This window comes from Nesoenas mayeri (assembly GCF_963082525.1).
Source record: "Nesoenas mayeri genome assembly, chromosome: 1".
In the NCBI taxonomy this organism is placed as follows: domain Eukaryota; kingdom Metazoa; phylum Chordata; class Aves; order Columbiformes; family Columbidae; genus Nesoenas; species Nesoenas mayeri.
Genome location: NC_137541.1, coordinates 57,051,873 through 57,073,925, shown reverse-complemented (window position 1 = coordinate 57,073,925; position 22,053 = coordinate 57,051,873). Strand labels below are relative to the sequence as shown.

At 51.2% G+C, this 22,053-nt stretch overlaps 1 protein-coding gene across 4 annotated transcripts; it reads left to right on the top strand.

Moving 5' to 3' along the window:
• The first annotated feature begins 257 nt into the window (after window positions 1-257).
• On the top strand, window positions 258-21,298 carry TOM1 (target of myb1 membrane trafficking protein). 4 transcript variants are annotated; one of them, XM_080363344.1, is made up of 16 exons: window positions 7,893-7,964; window positions 8,466-8,606; window positions 9,509-9,564; window positions 9,688-9,766; window positions 9,912-10,061; window positions 10,155-10,289; window positions 10,538-10,684; window positions 11,477-11,593; window positions 12,030-12,163; window positions 12,826-12,859; window positions 13,404-13,512; window positions 14,530-14,650; window positions 17,070-17,145; window positions 19,375-19,434; window positions 19,760-19,796; window positions 19,901-21,298. In XM_080363344.1, exons 4-16 carry the CDS (start codon window positions 9,752-9,754, stop codon window positions 20,047-20,049), a joined length of 1,284 nt encoding a protein of 427 aa, XP_080219470.1. In that variant the 5' UTR covers window positions 7,893-7,964; window positions 8,466-8,606; window positions 9,509-9,564; window positions 9,688-9,751; the 3' UTR covers window positions 20,050-21,298. The 4 variants fall into 4 exon arrangements, 3 of the variants coding, with proteins under 3 accessions (XP_080219469.1, XP_080219471.1, XP_080219470.1); XM_080363343.1 differs by lacking the exons at window positions 8,466-8,606; window positions 9,509-9,564 and adding an exon at window positions 258-447 and having other exon boundaries at window positions 7,880-7,964; XR_013923579.1 differs by lacking the exons at window positions 8,466-8,606; window positions 9,509-9,564; window positions 17,070-17,145 and adding an exon at window positions 258-447 and having other exon boundaries at window positions 7,880-7,964; window positions 19,901-20,002.
• Window positions 21,299-22,053: the final 755 nt, after the last annotated feature.

Below are 22,053 nucleotides of genomic sequence, written 5' to 3'. Positions count from 1 at the left end.
CCGGACCCGCTGCGCCCCAGCTCGGGGTTACGGACAACGACACGCCCGTCACCGCGGGCTTCGCGTCTCCGGGCACCGCCCTCGCCCGCGGATTTTCCGCAGCAGCGCAGCGCGCCCGCAGACGGCGGCGGCTCCCGGTTCCTACGGGCCGGCGGGAGCGGGGACGCCCCAGCAGCAACACCGCCCTGCCTCGGCAGCTGCCGCGCACGGACCGGGCAGCGGCGGCGTGCGGCCGGCCGGGCCCCGCCTCGCTCCGTGCCTCAGCCCCACGCCGGGGCCGGGCGGGCCCAGGCGGCGGCCGCTGGCGTCACAGCGGGGCCCGGGCGGGGACCCGCCCCGGCCTGGCGCTGCGGGTCACGTGAGCGGCGGCGTCAGCTGATCGCGGCGCGGCGGCGATGGACTTTCTGCTGGGGAACCCCTTCAGCTCCCCCGTGGGGCAGCGCATCGGTGAGTCCCCCGGACGCGCGCCCCCGACACCCTCCCCGCCCGCCCCGCTGCTCGCCCGTCCTCTCCCCCACCCCGCGTCCCCGGGGGCGCTCGCCCGCCCGCCGGACCCCTTCCTCCGTGAAGCGTCGGCCCCCGCCTTCGCGGCGGGACGGAGAGGCCGTCGACCAATGAGAGAAGATATCTGCTCTGACTGACGGGCGTTGCCGACCAATAGTGGGCGCGCAGCCCGAGGCGTCTCCGCCGGCGGCCCCGCCAGCCAATCCGGGCTCGAGAGGGTCTCGAGGTGGCGAGACGAAGTTTCCTTATTTAAAGGGACCGCGGACCAGTGGTCCGAGCCACGCCCCCCGGTAGAGGCGACGTCCGTGATTGGCTCGGGGCCATTCCCGCCCGCACCTTTTTGGGGGCTTCGTGGGAGGGGTGGGATCCTACCGGGGGTGGGGGGCACAGCGGGGGTTGCTGATTGGCTGGGCTCCAGCCACAGCGGCCTATCACATTCTGGGCGGGAAGGGGCCGCCTGCTCTCTGAGCTGCGGGTACCACCGAGCTGGGGGCTGCGGGGGCACAGGGGCTGCGGAGTGGCCTGGCCCTGGGGTGCCAGAGCGCACCTCATTTCATCAGAGCTTCCCACCTGAAGGACGAGCACCCTGGGCACCCCAAGGCTGCCCAGCACAGGAGTCTGGGACAAGCGGGGTCCGGGCGGGCCATGCCCTGGCTCTGTGGAGAGCAGCTCCCCTGCGGCATGGGCCTTCTCGTGGGGCCGAATACCAGCTCCGGCAGTGAAATCTGTGACCTCGCAGGCCTGCAGACACACAGTCTCTTTTAGCCCCTGTGCTCAAGTCAACTAGGTGAACAGAGGAGAAGGATGTAGTCTGAGAAAGTGGAGCAAAGAGATGCTCTAATTAGAAAGAACAAGACCATCGACAGCTATGCTGGTCTCAAAGCAGACACGCAGTTCTTAAAATACTTAGGACAATGATTCTTTTCTTCCCATTTTGCCTGGGTGCCTTCAGGTTGTACTTGAAGGTTACTGTTGCCTGTTTAAACTCCCCAGCTTGTGCAACTTCCATTTGTAAGTTTATGCACTTGCTCAGTCTTGCTTTTTGTCACTCATGCAGACCTTTGTTCTTCACTCTGAACATCTGATCCCAGATTCAGTAGCTGCCGGTGTAGGTTGTGCAGTAGTTGCTTCCGTGGGCAAGCAGGCTGCTGTGGCTGGAGTGGGAACAGACCAAGCAGCTGCTTTAGGTAAACGCTTTTATAAGTGATGCTTATTTTAGAGGCTGCCCAAAGCATTGTCTGAATGATGTGGACAGGGCACACTGCAACGTGTATTGGGTAAGATAGGTGAGACACACTACAGCAAGGTGGGGAAAGGATCACCAGGGAAGGTTTTCTGTAACAGAAACCTCCAGATGATCTTTGATGTCTTCCCAGATGAATGTCACATGTTTCATTACACTTCCCAGGGGAAGCCATCTCCAGCCCTTTCCACAATGAATGCTCTTTGATTCCCTCAGTGAATGTATCAGATCTGGTTTTGTGTTTGGGTAGAGGCAATCTGAAGTTATCTTTAGATGCCACAGACTGCTTCTTGCCCTCTGGATGTTCTCATCAGTACAGCAGCCAGACTGTAAGTGGGTTCGCTCTGGGCTTTGCTTTGATTAAAGAAGGGACTTTCAAGCAACAAACCCAACAGCAAAACTAGGAAAAAGGTATTTCAGTATTTCAAGAGTGTTATCAAACAGGAGTTTAGAGTCCTTAGTACCACAGGCATGACAGTAAAGATATCTTAATAACTGGGGTTGATTTGGGCTATGCAAGTCCAAAGGGGTGGAGGAATTGCAGCCTATGAGAAAGAAACTAAGTGTGGTGGACTTGAAACAGCTGGTGGCTGAAAATATGAAAATTTTCTCCTTTTGAACATTGCCTATCAACATCCCGGGGACATGGAGAAATGCTATCCTCCCTGTTTAATCTCAGACACGAACATGACTTACCCAAACTTGTTTGGTAGGTCCGTGGCAGCTCATGTTGAACCCGTGAGCCTGATCACCAAACCTGCACAGCACTGCTGCTTTGGGCTGTCTGCAGAAAGCTAATACTGCGTCCTTGTAAATCACTTGAGCAAAGTCATCTATGTCTGATAAAGCTTATAAGTCTAAAATAGCTTCAGGTGAAGCCTACGGAATAAAAAAAAAATCCTCTGTGGGACACTGCAGCAACGATCTCAAATTCCTCCATTAATGTTAATCTAGTAAGTCCCATTTATTTTGCTGACAAGGAAACAAATGCTCAGATAATCTCAGTGATCGGTCACAGAATGAGTCAGTTGCAGAGACATAGATTTTCTAGCTTCTTACTCCCAGATTTAGTCACAAAAATTTTCTCTGTCCTGTTTTTGAATGGTGATGTCGCTTCCTAAGTAAGATGGATACAGACTTGTTTGAGGGGGGACTTTGTTTTTTGTTGGGGGATTTTGTTGTTGTTGTGTGGATTTGGTTTTTTTTAAACACAGTACCTCAGTGGGAAAAATGCCCAAAGAGTGCTGGAGCATCGTAGTTTGGATTCTCCTCTCAAAAAGGAAACCCACTTCACCTCCATCTAGGAGCTAAGGGAAACTTCAACATGGAAAATCTAAGTTCAAGGAGGTGCTCTGAGTGAGAGAACAGAGAGGAAACCACCAATGCTCTCTCCTGGCCCTGGAAGTCCTGAATAACTAGTAATTATAGCAATACCAAAAGGGACAGAGACAGGTTATTTCAGCTATTTCAGCACAGGAAAGGGAGAGGAGTAACGGTGTGGGACAGAGAGGAAGAGGATTTTTGGGGACTGGGGGCTGGGTTAAGCATGAGAAGCAGGAGAAGTTGGGACTATAAAGAGGGAGCAGGTAAGAGAGGCTCATGGGTGAGGAAGAGGGGCAGATACAGCATAATATGCCAGAAAAAATCCCCACAGCCATTTGGATCCCACCTTGCAGGTGTCCCTAAAACCCGTCTGTGGGCTGGGACTGTGGGAGCTGGTGGGCAGATGTTGGCAGCTGTTGCCAGTAGCACTCTCCTCTCAGAGCCGGATGGGTCCCTGCAAGCTAGCGCTTCTCATAAAGGCCTTGTCTTGCCTTGCCTTCCGCGCCCACTCTATCTGGAGGAGATGGGGCAAAGGCCATGATCGGAGAGTCGTTTGATCCCTAAGAGTTTAAACTGATTCACAGGAAAGAAATCAGACACAAATACCCGCAGCACTATGTCAGCACAAGTCGGTGTCCATCACCATCCTTCAATTAGGTTTGGAGACGTATCTCTGTTGTCTCTAGAAAGCATGTTGTCCCATCCATCTTTGGAAGAGCGATACAGCTGGATGGGGGAGCCTGGACTGAGCTGATGCTGAAGTTTCCTCAAGGGAAATGAAAGCATGAGGCTCTGTAAGGAGACTTTGTACGAGATGCTGGTTTGGGCTAGGGGGTTCATGGATTGAAGAGAGGTTGGGAGAAAGGACTGTTAATGTTGCTTTCTGCTGACCCTACGCTGCCTTGTGCAGCGAAAACACCTGTTGCAAACGGTGAGAAGGTGCTCAATGGCTTTGCTGAGGAATTTAAAGTCAGCAAGACTGTGGAGAATGTTGGCTAAGGGCCTGACTTGGAGAAGGGGCACAGAGCCTCTGGTGAGCCATGGCAGAGCTTGTCACAGGCAAAGGGTTTCTGAGCAGCACCAGGCTGGTTATGAGAGCTTCAGATCTGTGAAGGGGAGAAAAGGGGACAGGAGCCTGCGCAGTATCTTCCATCCCCAGCTCCCGTACTTCCCCGTGCTACTGACCGTCCTGCCAGTGTGCTGCTGCAGGGACACCTGGGTGGCATCGCCAGCCCCGAGGGCAGAGACAGCAAACCTGAAAAGAAGCAAAGCTGTGACATTTTTCTCATGGCACGAAGTAACCTACAGGTCCGTTGTGTCAGTTACGCCGACCTCAGAGTTCTTTCTTATCTGAGGATTCCAGATAACTTTTTTACCTAGTCATCAGGTTCAGGCACACACCAAATGCCAGGCAGGCAAAGAGTCAATGCTCTGGTTCAACCCGTACCACAGTCCTCAGCGGTTCTGGGTCAACCCGCGCAATTTGTGAGGCAGCAGACTGGAATCAGGCAAACCCCAGTGCTGACACACCCGGGAAGCCGGACTGGCTGCCAAAACTGTGTGGCTTTGAAGCAGCTCCCTGAAGGGCCTCCTGTACCTTCAGCAGCCGGTTGGTTTCGGGCTTGGAGAGAGGCAGCATTCATACAGCATTCATACAGCAGCCATACGCTCGCTGATAAACTCTGCCTGGGGAAATTCTCTGTGCCACGTCAGGCTCGGCTTGTTAGCCGGCTCGGCTCATTAGCACACAGAAGCAGACGCTTCCTGATGAGCCCCATCAGGCAGAGTGCTGGCCGGGCGGCACGGTCCTGCCTTCTGTGCTCGCTGTTTTTAGGGACTTGTCACTGTCCCCAGCTATCTCGGGCTCAGATTTCATGCGGGGCAGACAGCTCATGTGCTAATTATGACTTCTAAACTGGGGCCAGCCACCCTGAGCTGTCATGTGACTAATGAATAGACTTTGTTTTCTTCCCTTCTGCAGGCTTTAGTAAAAGAGTAAAGTTCAGGATTTCAGAGGAAACTCCAACATATCCTACTAGGCTTGGACGGTCTCTTAGGGCTTGGAAGCAAGGAGGATTAAAAGGGCATTAGCGCCAGCTCTCCCAAGGCCAGTTAGGCCAGGCCTTAACCCGTACTGGGTAAAATCAAGCACTTCGTCCTCTGAAACGCCTCATGGTCACATTCCTGTTTTCCATATGCCCTAACACTGCCCTTCCAGCTTTGCATTTTTTGAGCCTGTGTTGCATTTATGGCAGGTTTGCTGCTTTCCTGCAGCTTTTTGTTGGCCAGCGTGTGAACAGGGTAACAGCGAGGTGGCGTGTGTCACTTCTGAGGAAGCCCCATTTCCCCATAAGTGGCCAGCCAGGTGAAGGAGCACATGCGGTTTGTTTGCATTCCTTTCTGGAAAGCCAACCTGCTGCCCCACGGTGGCAGAACCGGTGTGTTTGGAGGAAAAGGGAGGGTAGGGAGCAGGTCACAGTGTGCCACGAAGCATAGGGAAGCAAGGAAAGGGTGTTTGCAGACTTGGTTTATGTTTGCATACAGTGAAAATGAGGATGAGGAGGGTTGGGGAGACTTTTGAACAGCAAAGATTTGATGGTTAAAGTCAGTTTTAATTTCATCCTCGGATTCTTCCGTAGCTCAGAGCTTCCCAGCAGCCTGAGCCCAGTTCCTGAGTTATGGTTTTTTCTTTCCACGTATGGTGCATTTCTTCAGGGGTGAGAAGGGTGGATGTGGACTTCCCTTCAGTAGAGCAACCCCTGTGTGATTGATTTGTGTGCTTCGTTGCCAGAGGCAGCAAACAATACAGAGACACTTCTGGCTAGGCTGGGGTTCCAGCCGAGGTGTGTCATGAGCAGGAGGTGCTGGTGGAGAGCACAAGTGAAGGCTGGTTTGGTGACCACCTGTGCCAAGTCCATCAGACCTACCTGAACTTCAGTCTGTCTGCCGGCAAGGCTGGCCGTGTGGTGTCCCGGAGCTGGAGGGAACCTGGAGCTCTGCTTCTGTACCAAGCCTTGATCCCAAAGGAGCCCTGACAGAAAACATTTTCCCCCGTGTGTTACCGGTTTTACCCATTCATTGGTATATACTCTGGTGCACCAGACATGCTCCACTGCCCTGGAGATGTTCTCCAATACATCACCCAACATGATGGCAGGTCCTATGCCTCACTGGGGGACTTTAGATCTGCAAGAGACCAGGATTCTTATACAAAATTAATACTCAAAGTGACAAAAGTTCACCTGCATCGAGGGGCCTTCAGGATATTACAGCAGCAGCCAGACCTTCAGAAAGGTGGAAGAGCATCGAGAACGTTTCTGCCATTCTCCTTCCCTTGTTTGCCCTCTTTCATCTGGCTGTGGCCACAATGTACTCAGCGTAATCACAGTGTAATCAACACATTCTGCAGTCAACTGAAAAGGTGGGGGCTGGATTGTGATAAGATTTGGATAAGTAGCTTCATGCCATGGTGTGTAAGCTGTGGGAGGAACACAAAGAGGCTGCATTGCAGAGTGCTGTGAATAACTCTCTACCTGACCCTTAAAAATAGGACATCTCGAAACATGGTGGATGTGCTTACCCAGGCAGGAGGTTGAAAAACATCTTTTTTTTCCTATTTTATGGCCCCATCCCGCTACAGCTCTGTGAATGGGCATTTCATTTCATTCCCACAGAGGAATCATTACCTGCTGGGTTGAAATCAGGAAAAGGCAGCTCTGCAGAGGGAGGCCTCCTCCAAAGGGGTAGAGAACCCACAGCAGCAAGGACCAGCTCCAGATTCCACAGGGACAGCAGTTTCAAAAAAGACCTTGTTGGGTCTGAGCTCTCCTGAAGAGCACCTGGCAGGTGCTGAACCAGTCTGACTAGTTTTAATTCCTTGCTCCAGTGATAATTCAGGCGATGTACAGGATGGGAGAGCTGGGAAGGATGGTTCTTGTGCTGTTTGCTGCATCGCTGTGTTTCCCCATGGTCTGGAGAGTGCCTGGGTCCTGCTTGCCCCACTGCCGGTTCTCTTCCCCCAGCCGCTGGGTCTGTCGCTGAAGGCATCAGCCAGCCGGAGCGGCTAGGACGGAGACATGGCTGATTATAGGGTGGAGACACTGGTGCTCTCAGTAATAGCTGCTCATTTCCCAAATCTCTGCCTTGAATAACATCAAGGCTGGCTGAGGAATTCCTAATTAAAGGGAACACGATCAAAGCTGAAATAATATGGCTTCAGCTTCAGCCTCAGTCCACTTTTGTCCATTCTTCCCAGAGGCCAGAAGTTCTGGGGAAAGTTGTTTTGGCTGTTTATGTTTGCTTGTTTGTTTTTGTAGGGCCTGTGTAAAAAGAAGGGCGTCGTTTCTTTTGTCTCCTTAATTTGGTGCAAACCAAGTGTGGTGCCATTTGCCTCAGACCTGTCTCAGTGTGAGCAGACCAAACTCACGTTTTCTGGCCCTGCAGCAACAAAGCAAGTAACCCCCCTTTTCTCCAGCTGTGGAGCTCAAGTCATGCTGAGCCCCCTCCATTCATGTGCAGGACACCAGAAATCAAGCAGCGTGTTGTTTGTGTGTTGGTAGCGTGGGTGGCATGGGCAAAGTCAAGCAACCACCCATCTCAGTGCCAGCCAGCCATGTGCTTTGGGGTGGTGACACCTAGCGGGGAGCACTTGTGGCCTGAACCTAGCAGCCAGAGTCACCTCCTCGTGTGTTGTATTGGAAGCCAGGGAGAAGGTGGCTGGGGTCTGGGGTGTTGTGACAGCTGAACAGCAACCCATGAGCGTGCTAGCACCGCTCTCATCCTCACTGTGTCTTGGCTTCTGTTTTCCAGAGAGAGCTACTGATGGGTCCCTGCGGAGTGAGGACTGGGCTCTCAACATGGAGATCTGCGACATCATTAATGAGACTGAAGAAGGGTAAGGGATCTGGCAAGGGTGCACATCCAGCAGCAGGTCCCAGTGTAGCCTGTAACGCTACATCCCTACACTGCAGTGGTAGCATGCACTGGTGGAGGTAATAAGCCAGGCTTCCCAACAGTCCCTTAGATGAGACTCTGCTTGTCAGAGCATCTGTTAGATGCTTCCCTGTAATCTTCTTGAGTGCTAGGAGCCATTTAAGCAGGCTTTATGGTCCCCAGAGAAACCTTGATTCAAGTCAGGCTGCCTCCCATCTCCCAAAGGCATAGTTGCAATTCTTCCACTTTGGTTTATTCCTCCTTCAATACCCTTCTCTTTCTCTCCGCTGGAAATATAAAAATCTGCTGGCTGGTGACTAAAGAGATAGGAAAACCTCAGGCTGCTATTTGGTCCTCTGATTGTGCAAGTCCTGCTGGGGTTCACTTCTCAGGTATTTTCATGTATGGTCACTCAGACATGCGCAGAGTGGATGGGGAAGCCCTTGTCTCCCTCTCCCTGCAGGGAGATGTTCAGAAATCTGCCAGACCCGTTAACTCTGGACCTAGGAATTTGTCAGCGAATTCAAGGGGGACTGCTCCTTCTCACAGTGGAGGTGTGAAGAACAGCATGTAAAAAAGAAGGTGCTACATGGAATAAAAAAGTGTAGGTTTCACTCCTGCTGTCCTACCCCACAGTGATGCTGACAGGATTAGCAAGCTCAGCCTTCAGCTTCACAGTTGCATGAAAACAGAGTCAAGCATCTCTACTCACAGATCTGTCACCACTTCTTTTCCATGCTATCCTCACAGTGCAAATACGCCTGTTTCAGCCCACAGTTCTCAGTCTTGAGCTGTAGCCACTTGGTGTTTCAGTTCTGTTCACCTGATAATGCAGCTGTACTCTCCTGGCATGGTGGGCTCTCCCATTTATCTTCTAATGTCCATCCATGGCAGCCATGCTGCCTCGTGGGCCAATACACTCCTGCCCTCCTTGTTGCCTCCGTGTCTCTACTCCACTCTTCTCCTCCAGCTCTGCTGCTCTTCCAGCCCAGCCTCTCTTCGTGTGTGCTGCCAGAGCGTGTTAGATCACTTGTGCCCTCTCACAGGACCACATTGGGGTGAGACTGCAGTGCTTCTCCCCTCTGAGAATGATTAAGGAGACCCTGCTATGCTGCTGCTGTCTTGGCCACCTGCAATATAGACAAGATTTTGCCACTGTGTCTCCCCTGCTGCTTTTTAGCCCGCTTTCCTCCAGGGAAATGTTGTTAAACCGCTTCTCTTTCAGTAACACAGGGATGGCTGCAGCTTGCTCTTTCCTTCACGTTTCTAACCCACACCAAGCTTTCTTGTGATCTCTCCCTCCACAGTCTTTCTGCAATGGGATTTTGCTCTATCCCCGCTGATACTTTTGTGTTGTTTTCTTTAACATTTTGCAAATGCATTCTAGAATTGCTTTTACTCTGCTCTCTGTTGTGTCCTGTACACCTCGAGTTGTTGCAGACATCAGCACAGAGGCCTCCAACTTCAGTAACAGCATTTAAAAGCAGGACTCCTCTCTTTTTGCAGAACCACAGGCAGAAGCTGCTTCACCAGTCATTTCTTCAAGCCTCCCTGAAAACATGGTGGGGAACATCGTGACCACCTGCTGAGCATGAAGATCCAGAGCCAGTGGCTGTTGTGCTTTGCCTCTCTGTAGGTAGGTCTCAGCCTTCTTATGATCGTTCTTCATCTGATTTCTCTTGCAGGCCCAAAGATGCTTTCCGAGCCATTAAGAAGAGAATTGTAGGGAATAAGAACTTCCATGAAGTTATGCTGGCTTTGACGGTAAGTGGTCAGGGCTCTTTCCCAGCTCTGTGATATCCTGCTGTAAAGCTGAGTCCCTGGCTGAAAAGACATGGGTACCTAAAGCCAACAAGGGGAGCACACGTAGGCAGAGAAGGCTATAGCTAATGCTTTGTTGTCTTTGAAGGTCCTCGAGACATGCGTGAAAAACTGCGGCCATCGCTTCCATGTCCTTGTGTCCAGCCAGGACTTTGTAGAAGGTGTCCTGGTGAGAACAATCCTGCCGAAGAACAATCCACCTGCCATAGTACATGACAAGGTGCTGACCCTCATCCAGGTGAGCCAAGAAGCATGAGCATCTGTGCCAGTTCAGACAGTGTTTGTCTTTAAGTGTAAATGATGATGAGCTGTACTGTCTCCTTCTCCCCAGTCCTGGGCAGATGCCTTCCGCAGCTCACCAGACTTGACTGGTGTCGTCGCTGTCTATGAAGACCTGAGACGGAAAGGCCTGGAGTTCCCCATGACTGATCTGGACATGCTGTCACCCATCCACACACCACAGAGGGTATGGGAGCATGGCTGAAGAGAAGGGTGTTAGGTAGCTGCCATTCTGGAGCTATGAGGGATGTTCAGGAACTCTAGTTTGCATTTAGAGGGCTTGTGGGGAATGAGAAGCTCCAAGACAGTTTCTTTGCTGGAAGAGCTCTTGAAAGCAGATGGGGAGTTGCCATCAACATTTCTGTCTACTGCCCTGTCAGCTGTGAGTGTCTTACATCTCCTTCTGTCTGTCACTTTTCCCACCTCTGTCTGTAGACTGTGTATAGCTCCAACTCCAAATCCGGGCAGAACTCACCTGCAGTCAACTCCCCTCAGCAGATAGAGTCCATCCTCCACCCTGTCACCCTGCCCGCTGGGAGAGGCACATCCAGCGACGCACCCATCACACCCACACCAGAGCAGGTGAGTTGGACATGAGCCCCTGCTGCTGCTGACCCTCCCTACCTTTGGGGGTTGTTTCACAAGCACTAGGACCTGGTTCTTCCCCAGCCTCTGTCCTCACAGAGCCATTCCTCTAAAGCATAGTCCCTCAAGAGCTCCCCAGAGCTCCACTGTGGTCACAGTGATGAGCTGGGATACTCCAAACATGGAGAGGTTATGTTTTGCTCAGACAGGGTTGCTTGCAGGTAGGGGGAAGATCTGGCTATAGGGAAGTGGGGAACAGAGGTGCAGAGGTTTTGAGTGAGGTCTTTGTAGTGCAGTACAGCAAAAGTTTGCTCAGTACATGCCTCCTTATCATCTGTTTATCTTGTCTCGCTGATGATTTTAAATCAACCCTGTCTGGCTATGTGATTACCAAAGTCCCTCTCACTTGCTTCCCCATCCTCTTTTCTCCTTCCTCACCCTGACTTCATATGACACCATGTTCAGCACCAAACTTCCAGCTGTTGGTAGACTGCATCCCCTTGCAGAATAGAGGGTATGAAATGTTCTCAAGAGGCTCAATAGCAGCTTGTGAAACCAGAGGGATAAACCTTCAACTCCGCACTTAGCAGAGGCTCACCTTTTGAATGGGAATTGGTTTCCTTCTCTTACACTGCTTTGGAAATGAAATTATTTAAATGACTGTCACACAGGAGCTGCTAGCTGTGCAGAAATCGGAATCAGAACAGATCGTAACACATGGAGTGCACTGTCATCCAGAGCTACCTCAGTCTTCCCCAGCAGAGCTGTCACTTCCCCTCCCTTTTGCAGATCGGGAAGCTGCGCAGTGAGCTGGAAGTGGTGAATGGGAACGTGAAGGTCATGTCGGAGATGTTGACAGAGCTGGTGCCCTCCCAGGCTGAGCCTTCAGACCTGGAACTGCTGCAAGTAAGGAGCACTGGCGAGGCAGAGGGCTGCCACATGCAGCTCGATTTAAAAATGACTTGATAAACTGAGACATGACACTTGCCAGGCGTGGGGAACAATTGGACAGTTTAGTGCAGGGCTTATCAGGGAGAGATGGGATAAGGGAGGCACGGGGAAGGTGGAGTTTCAGCTGCACTACTGAGGCTGGAATCATCTCACATGGGGACTTGTAGTCCCTGAGGGTTTTTCTTCCTGAGTAGTGCATCACACAAGAGGCATACAATTATTGTTTGTAAATCTCAGACTCAGTTTATGTCTCAGTTTATCTCCTGCCCATCAACCCTTCCTAATAGACCCCAGTAGCCTCTAGGGTCTGTCTGTTCCAGTCAGATTTCCAAATCTGTGGGTGCTCAGCCTTAGCCTGACTTTTGCGGTGACTTCTCCCTGCTGTGAGCAGGAGCTGAATCGGACATGCAGAGCCATGCAGCAGCGTGTGCTGGAGCTGATTCCCCGTGTCCTCCATGAGCAACTCACCGAGGAGCTCCTCCTCATCAATGACAACCTGAACAACGTCTTTCTGCGCTATGAAAGGTACCTTTCTCCTCCCTTCTCTGCCCTGCTTTTCCACAAGAGTTTACTGCCCCTTGAAGGCCCTCTATCCCATGCTTTTGATCTGTTCATGAGTATAACACTCAAGATGTATGAGCTTGTGTCATCCATCTTGGAGAACTAAGCCAATTCTGTTATTGCTGATTATTCCTGTCTATTCAAAACTGCTGTGTAAGTTACTGATGGAAATATAAAGATGTTCTTGTGGCATAACCCGGAAGGAGGGAACTGCATGGGAAGAATGAGTTTTCTAGCTCTGAGGCATATGGGGACAGAAAGGACTTGTCCAGATGGGATCAGCACCCCTTTTTTCTTTCTGCTATTCAAACCCATCTCTTAAGCTAGGGTGAAGTCTGGAGAATTTAGTTCCTATGTCTGTATGGAGAGCTGAGTTTGAACCATATTGGTTCAAAGTAGCTCTGGAGATCACAAGAAGATTCCTTAGATCACCTCTCAGGAGATACCAACTCTGTGGACCTTGTTGTTGTGTCTTTGGTATTTAAGAGGATTTGGTTCCTGAACCATGTTACCCCTTTCCTAGTATGCAGGAAAGTGGAGGCTGTACCAAGCCTTATAAGAGATCTCATGGACTGTGAGTGAATAAGCACATGCTACTGAAATGCACCCTGTCATCTTTCTTGCAGGTTTGAGCGTCTTCGGACAGGACAGCCTGTTAAGGTAACTCAGAGCAACCATCCCCCTGTGCAGCTCGGTTTGCATCCTGCAGGTCCAGCAGTGTCCTGCTGAAGTGGAGAGAGATTCAGTCTACCCCACTTACAAGCCACAGGCTTTGCTCTCCCAGCCCAGCTGCACCAGGCCATGCTGGTGTGCAGGACACTCCAGTTCCCGCTGCTCACCTCTTCCTCCCTGCCAGTGGGAGCCTTTGTCTCACCTGAAGAGCAAGAGCAGACCAGCACCAGTTCTGGTTTTCCAGTACTGAACATTGAGATGAGCCTCCCTTTGTCCTCTGAACCAGCACCTACCCTACTTACTGATATCCAGCAGAGCTGGCAGGCTACCAAGCCATCATCTGCCCTGGGACATTATTCCCAGCCAGTTCTCTGACCACTGTCCTCCTTCTCCCAAGGGGAGGCTTCGCAGCTGTTATCTTTCAATGGATACAAAAGGGCTTCCCTCTCCAGTATTAATGAGCTAGGATTGTGGTGTCAGGATGTCTGAGGTTCAGAAACTCTCCACCATCTTCCTTTGTTTTCCTCCAAAGGCACCAAATGAGGCAGAGAACAGCTTGATTGACCTGGGACCTGGTACTTCTTCTGCAGTGAGACAGCCTGAAGTCACCAACAACCTTTCCTCTCAGCTGGCTGGAATGAGTATGTTGCCATGCAGTTTTCCCCTCAGCCCTTCTCCCATGCTGCTCGGGGAATCCTTTCATGCCCTTGAATTGCCTTCCAGAATTATTTAGTCACATTCATGAAGCAACTTAGAGAAGTAGGGTGTATTGTCAACTCATAAACTCCTGAAGAAACTTGTATATGCCCCAAGGCACACAAGCAAACATCTCAGCATCCACACCTCATGTTGTGCAGGAGGTGGACATTACTTCAGAAGGACCTCAGCATTAGGCTGTAGTTGAGGAACGGACCTTCAAGCAGGGCAGGGGAGAGAGTTGCTCCCTCTCCAATGCCCAGCAGCAGAGCCGTTACCTCTCTTGCTGTGTGGTGTCAGGCTGACCACTGAGGTCTGGGAGAAGAAAAGCAGCTGAGCTGTGCTGCAAATGCAGCCAGGGGCTCAGGATCCAGCATTTGACAGGTTGTTTACTCAAAAAGCCTGATAGTCCCTGAGGGTTCTTCAAGACATACCAACAGCCTACATAGCACTACCTGAAGCTCTCACTAGCTGTGAGCACATTCAGTACAGCCTGAATGCAGCTACAGAAAATTGGCAAGACTGTTTTTTCAGACCAGATATTTTTCAATTCAGAGGTTTTGAGATGATGCCTGAGTCATGAAAATCCACTCATCTGTCTCAGAGGTGTTTGCCCAGAAAAAAGCATAGGTTATCCTCTTCTGCAGGCTATGGAGCAATTCCCTCTGTGTTGTCTTAAATAGTCAAGAACATCTAGCCTTCAGCATCAGGGCAGTAAATGGATGCTACTGCTGCTGCCTCCTGAAACTGAGCTAAAAATATCTGCTGAGCAGGCAAAGAAACTGCTTCTGTTACTTCATCCACAACACTGCACACATGCATAGACTGTGGGCAGGATAGAGGAGTGGGCCTGGAGCAGTTTAGCCAGTTCTGATGCCAGTTTCCCACCTAGCACCCTCTAAGCCCCCAGCCCTCCATTTACTGCTCTGTTCTGCCTGCTCACCCTGCTTTCCTTCCCACAGACCTGGGCTCAAGCAGCGTAAGCGCAGCGCTACGCTCCCTCGACACCTCTGGCAAGCTGGAAGAAGAGTTTGATATGTTTGCCCTGACCCGCGGCAGCTCGCTGGCTGAGCAGCGCAAAGAGTGAGTGTAGCAGCCCCGCTCTGTCCTGTCCTGCCTTTTTCTTGCAGAGGGAGGGGGCTCAGGGCTACTGGGGCTGTGACCCCAACCAGCGGCAGCTCCTGGGAGACAGTAAGATGTGAAACTGCACTCTTCTGACACACAGTCTTTGTAGGATGACCTCTGTGTTCCTCGTCTTTCTGCTGCTGTCATCTTCACAGTGTCCTGCTGGGCACAGGAAGAAGGAAGCGGCCTCTACATGCGCATGTCCCTCACCGCTGGGTAGTGGACTATGGTGCTACCTGTGCTGGGGAGGCTGAATGTCTGGATGTGAGGGTGTGGAGTGGGACTGGCTGAATTTTCTTGTCTGTCTCTGAACTCACTTGCCCTGACTGGGATGATTTTGAGTTTGGGAATCGCTGAATATCGATGCAGCCTGATGGCAGAGTATTGAACTGGAGTGCAGGACATATGCGGGCAGTTGTGGTTTGCAAGGCAGGGCACTGCTCTGTGCCTCAGCTTCCCTGTTGGTAAGTGGGACTGGTGTTTCTTCCTCCATAGTGTGTTTGAAACCTCCTGGTGTAAAGCACTAAGAGTTGGGTCTGCATAGTACTGGCTGAACTGAAGAAGACTCATCTCTACTGCAAAGAGAGGATTCCTGAATCCTTGTTCTGGGAGGAGCCAACAAGAGCCGTTCTGACCACATCCCTTTGACTTGAGAGACTGCAGCTGATCTCTCTCTGTTTTGCCTGTCAGAGCCATCCACTGCTCTCCAGCAGTTACCAAGAAGTAGAGCCCACAGGCACATGGCTGCCTCCCACCCTCAAACACCTGTGCTCCTGATCTCCATCCAGGGGAGCGCCTTGTTCTGCAGCTGGGCAGGAGCAAGTCAATGTCTCTTAAGGATGTCTCCTTTCATTCCTCTGCCTCAGACTGCTTCAGGTAAAAATGGTGGGGAAGTCCGTGGCCTACACACAACTTCATGTGCTTTGCCAATGGGTGTCCCCACCATTTTTACTGTGGGTTGTGCTGCCTGAGGACAGAGGCGGTCCAGGACAAAAAAACAGTGGTGCCGACAGCACCCAAACTGGGGCTGTAATCTGAGCCACTGGTATGTGCCCAGTCAGCGCTGGAGGCTAAGGGAGGTCTGGGCAGGGGTGCAATGGTATCCTCTGTGGCGCAATCCTTAACAGCCTGAGGCTTGTGATCTCTGCACAAGTAAAGAGACATCTTCTATTTATTCCTCACTGCCCTCCATCTGCCTGTGCTTGCACTCCTGCCAGGTGGCCTCTGCTCTCACTGGCTCAGGCTTCACATTTCACTCACCAGTCTCTTCTCTCAGCAGACCCATTGCCCTGCTGCTCCCGGACGGGACGTGCTGGCAGGAGACACAGGCAGGGCCGGTGGGGTTTGTTCCTGACCCCCCTATTCTTCATGTGTGTCTCGGTGAAGCAGTGCTTGAAACACCTCAAGCCTTTCCTGCCGTTCTTCCTCATCAGTGGCATGATAGCAGCGTTGTACTTCATCCTTGATGCCATTGTCCACAGCGGCCCCTTCACTGATGAGCACTTCTTCGAGAAGTTTGAGCGTCGGTGGCCCAAGCCCCTGGCCCTCCACAAAAACAGCTCCACTTGACGGTCTGCTGGATCTGCAAAAAGGGGCCTGGGAGCAGCTGAAGAGGAGACTTGTGGAGAGTTTCTGGGAAGGGCTTCATTCTCCCAGCACGGATGGACTGTTTTCCCCACTCTGCACAGATCAAATGGTGATGTGTGGCATTAGCCTGGTATCAGCGTAATGGGGACACAGAAATGTAATGAGGGAGGTTATGGGTGAGACGTGTCTGTGTGTGGAAAGAGTTTGCTCTAATGGTGCATTTTGAGACTCTGAAGCAGCACTAGGCTTTTCTGATCATCCAGTCTCACCTCTTGTGTAGCATAGACCAGTGAGTCTCTGCCACAATCGGTTCTTGAGTGGTATCAGTTAGAGATGTTTTTGAGCTGTGTTTGTGTCTGTGAAGGTAGGTCAGTATGTAGAAGCTTGTTGCTCAAATCCTTTCTAAAGCAGCTGTAATCTTCTGGTCAGTCTGTGTTAGTTACCTCTCTTCTGTAGTGAACCCCAGAGCAGATGAATGTCCTTTCTGTAAGTCCGTGGTTTTGATCTGTTGGATGGCTGTGTTCATATGATGCCTTGTCATCCTCCTTTCTTGTGCCAGGGCTGTCCTGTAGTATCCCACAGTGATGCTGCAGTGCATAGATTAGTCTGTTTTGTGGTGGGCTACACCTTTAGCAGGGGTTTTGCACACCTTTCTGGAAGCTCTTGGGAGCAAAACGACAAGACATGAAAAGCTGCATAATCAGAAACACTGAATATATGTTTAGGAGTTCCTGCTCTTCACTCTCAGACATCTTATCAGCCTGTGTGTTATCTAACTTCATGCTTTCAGGGTAAAGTACGAAGATCCTCAGGCCTCCAAAGGACTCGCTGGTGCCCTGGATGCCCGGCAGCAGAACACAGGAACGGTAAGTGGCCACAGAGCTTTAGTGCGTCAGCAGGAATGGGAGTATCCTCCTTGCTCACCAACAAAATAAATGTGCTGTCTGTTTGGAAAAAAATCAACTGCTTATCATGACTGATTATAACTTGCATTCTCCACCAACCTGCATTTCCTGCCTGGGTTCTATACCTCACTCTTTAAACCCCAGAGGTGGGGGACTATGGAAAGTCTGGAGTTGACTCTGTCAGTAACAGGATGAACACCTTATATCTGCAGGGAAATTTCCACCTGGAAATGTATGCTTTATTCCTCTTCAGGAGGTTTCCAAGTCCACTTGCCTCCTCTCTGCCATCAAAGAAGGAGACCACCAGTATTAGTGTGTTCTTTCCCCCACGCTAAACCTACCAGCTCCCTTCTCCTTCACCCTCTGTGATAGCAGCTTTCAGTGCAGCCTCTCTCTCGAGCAGGGGGAGTCTGATGCCACTAGTGATGGAGCCCAGCTGACTAAGTGGATGATGCGGCAAGGAATGGTGAGATGATGGAGTGCCAGCAGGGAGGAAGGAGGTTGGGGCTGCTGAACTAGAAGTGGCACTGGCACAGCACATGAGGATGCACAGCAGACATCAGCAGGGACTGCAAAGTGAAATGGAGTAACCATGGGCTAAGGCCAGTAGTGGAGACCAGAGCTGGGAAAGAAGCAGGCAGAGTGTGAGTCCTCTGCCTGCTTCCTCCTTCCTCCTTTCCTTCCTCCTCAAGGAAACATGTCTGTAGGAAAAAATCCTAGGAGCGAAGAGAGTGTGTGCCACTCTTTGAGCTAGAGGATGGCCTGTTTTGGGGTGGACGTCTGGGGCAGAGGCGCTAACTGGTGGCATCATGAGGAAGGCTGCTGCCATTCATTCCCCCTGCAGCCTTTCCTGCTCAGCGTGAGCTGGCCCATTTGGAGGAAAACGCATTTTGGCTTTTACCCTCTTCAAGGCCTCCTCCTCTAGCTAAAGTGTTAGAGCCTTCAGGCTGCTGAATTTTGTGTTTTGGCAGCAGGAATTCCTTTGATTACATCCTCTCAGGCACACTGAAGCTTTGACGTACTCCCAGATTTGAAGCTTGTTAGCCTGTCTTCTTGAAATGGGTACTACCCAGACTGATGTCTGCTCTAGGAAGTCTCCTTACATGCTGTCCAGTTGTTCTGAATGCACTTCTAGCCCAAAGAGTTCCTCTCTGGGTAGACAAAGCCAGTTCGCTTTTAAACTTCCCTAATCTCACACATCCTCTTCCATCCCCATTGATCCATCTACCAGCTGTGGTAACTGTGGTAACGCTCCCTGGTTTGGGGAAATCTGCCTGTCCTTGGTAAGAAGGCTTTGCTCTTTTTCTTGGTCTTGCTGTTTTCCTGAGAGCAAGGGAGCTATATATATTAGGAGACTAATAAATAACTTCCCACAGATGCTCTCTCATGCTTCTGCTTGTGGAGTCTCTAGCAAGGGCTGCTCCTTGCTCAGCTTTGTTCAGGAGCTTGTGACTGGAAAAAAGGATCTGGGGTTTTGAATCAGCCTTGGTTTGCTTCAAGGTTATCTCTGCCCACTAGGAAGGTGTCTCTTTGCTTCTTAAATTGGCCAGGGACATGAAGCCTTCTGAGTAAGCCTCATCCCTACTGGAAGTAAAATATACTTTAATTGTAAAGGACTTTCTCTTTGATGGGTCTGTTTCTGTAGTTTGGTGTGATGTCAAATCCTGCTGTGCTCCGTGATCCTACCGGGGAATCACTTCTTGGCAGATGTCATTCCCCCTTAATGTTGTGCCAAACCTGCCATGTCCGATATCTTCAGCATCGCAGACTTTGACATCAGGCTGTCACTGGTTTGTAGAAAGGAGAAGGTGTGGATAAAAACACATCTCTTGTTCTCCGGCTGCCTAACACAAGCAGCCAACTTCGACCTAGTGAGTCCTCACCAAAGTGGAAAGCTTGGTCCAGTCATAACACCCCAAAGCCAACCATCAAACCCCAGATGCTTTGAATGGTGTGTGCCCTGGAAACTGTGTGTGTCTGGGTGTGGATGGGGCAGAGGAAGCAGGTGATCGGTGGCATTGGTAGCTGGGATTGCTTTGCGGTGGCACTGGCTGGATTCGAAGGGCCTGAGCTGACTGAACAGTGGAGCGAGAGGGTTAGCTTTTGGGTCAGGCTTTCTGTTTGCAGAGTGGGTTTCCTGGAATATCCTGTCTTTTCTTGGCCTCATCACTCTTTTTCCTTCTGTCCTAGGTGCCGGTTCCTCAAGCCAATTTCATGGAAGACATAGAAAAATGGCTCTCCACTGATGTGGTAAGTGAGCAGCCAGCAGTCCTGCAAGATTTTGTCCTTGGGGCTAGATTTTAGGCAGGGTACAAAAGTGCTGGCACTGTGGAATGTGTGGCACAGGCTGCTCAGAGGCAGCAGGGGAGAAAGAGCCAAGGACACAGGGTTTGGGATAACACACCAGTATAAAGGCATAGCTAATGAAGTGAGGCTCAGGGCCACTCTAACCTGTTTGTACTCTAGAAGTGGGGGCAGCAGTATCTCATCTCTCTCCATGCAGACCATTAATAACATCTGTAGAGATGCCTTTGTCTACCTTGCTTCTAACCATGCCCTTCTCCTCCTTCCCTAGGGAGAGTCAGAAGATGCAAAAGGTGTCACCAGCGAAGGTAAGACTTACCAGCCAAGCCCTTTCTCCAGCTGTTCCTGGAAGCACCTTGGCTCTTCCACAGACCTCCTTCCTTGCTAATCCTCTGCTCTTCTCTCGCCCCAGAGTTTGACAAGTTTCTGGAAGAGCGAGCAAAAGTTGCGGACCGGCTACCCAATTTGTCCAGCTCCTCAGCAGGGACGTCCACCTCCCCTCCTGCTGCCAGCCGTCATCGGAAGCAAGAAAAGGAAGATGATGCCATGTTTGCCTTGTGAACACTGTGGACTGGTGTGCCGTGGAGCAAGAGGCTGTGTGTGCTGTTTTGCTTGCCTCCGACCAGGGGCCAGCAGGGGAAGGACTCTGTCCCCTTCCTCCATTCTCTTCCTGTTTCCCCTTTGAGTTGTTTTTATTTTTAAGCTGCTTTCAGATTTCAGATAATCTTCGTTGTGTTTAGGGATGTCACACAATAGACTTGTGAAGGGGGTTTTCAAAGCTGCTAGAGAATGTGGGAGTTCAGTGGTCTTTTTTTTTTTTTTAATTTTGGTACAGTGTGGGCTAAGTGGATGGAACTCCCCATCCCCCTCTCCAGTGAGGTAGTTAGAGATCTTGCCCATGAAACAGGAGAGGCTGGAGTCTGCTGCTGAAATCATTCCTGCCTGGCTTTTCCCTCCGCCCATCCCTAGGATGGCTCTCCAGCCCTCTGCCTGCCAGTGTTAGACTGGAAAGCAACGAGGATGCGAAGCATCACAGGTGGCAGAGGAGGAACACGAATGGTATAATAGAGGTGCCCTGTTGCTCTAGTCTCTCTTGCACAAGTGCTTGTGGTATGCAACACCTTCCCACTCACAATCTCTTCTCTTCCTCTTCCCTCCCTCCTGCTCCCCTCCATTTTATCCAGAATCCCACCCACAGCCCGAATGTTTCCGCTGCGTCACCAAAGCCCTGGGCTGTGCACAGGGCTTGAGCTGCGAGCGGTGCCCCAGGCTGAAGGGTAGGATGTGCCTTCAGCAAACTCTTTGCAGTTAATTTAATTCTCCCATTATGATACTTTTCTCCCTTCCTTTCCCGATGCGATCCCACCTCCCTCTCTCACTTCCACTGATGCCTTGCACCATGTTGTGGGGAGTCTCTCTGAGCCTCTCATCAGGCCGACGCTGCAGACTCCCTCTGGGTAGCTGTTTGTGCTGGAGGTGAAGAGCTATGTTCCCTAAAGCAGGAGGCTCTTAGATCAACACCGTTATACCAGCAAAGCCATGCTGTTGCTGGAGCAGCTTGCTCAGCTCGTGAGCACCAAGGTGAAGTGAGACATCAGTCATCTCATGCCTGCAGCAGCCGGGAGTTCCTTTGCACAGGGGGAGAAAAACCCTTCTGAGCAAACCCCACACACTGCCCAATTGTAAAAGGCAGCCAGGGAGGAGGGTGCCAAGCCTGGGGCTCCTGCTCGTGGGATTTCTTGTTGAGCGTGGGAGAGTTGCCTTTTTTTTATTGCACATTAAAGGAGCAAAGTCTTGAGCTTCCCTTGAAGATATGCGTGCGCTGTCAGTGCTGGCGTGGGGAGGGAGGGAGCCTGGCGGGGGAGAAGGGACGTGCACCCGTGCAACCACATTTGCTCTGCACGAAAAGGCAAGGGCACTGTGGTGCTGAGATGAGGCAGGGCATGGGGGCCGAGGGTGCTGCCGGCCAAGGCAGACGCTCACAGCTTTTTAAGCTGGGGAGGTGACTACAGCCCATCTCAAAATAGCAAGAGGGTGAACTACCTCCTCTTCTTAACCTCTCTGCCTTGTGACCAGATCCAAATGCCCACCTTGCAGCCCATAAATCACTCAAAGACATGCAAGAAATACAGTTGTTACAAAAGGGCACTCTAGTATTCACAGGGAATCTTCAGCTGTCCACATGCCCTCCCCTGGTGTCCAGCTGAGTGGGAGCTGGGGGAAGAATTCTTAAAAGGAGGTTGAACAGGTTGAAAGTGTCATCTGAGCCCTGCACTTGTAAGGAGAAGTTAAATTAGCTGAAGTTGTCCAAACCTCAGCAAATCCCTCTCCCTGTTGCCTGCGCTGCACTCTCAGCTGTACCCAGCTCAGGCAGAGGCTTGAGGGCAAGAGCTGTGAGCAAAGCAGGGCTGGAGACAAGCAGAGTGCTGGGTTTCCTCCTCTGTAAGCAGTTGGGGACTGGATATATTGGGGACCATACATATTATCCCTGGACAGTTTGTCCCTTGGAAAAATGAATTGGCATTTCCCATTCCAACTGCATTCCCAATGCCTCTGGGAGGAATC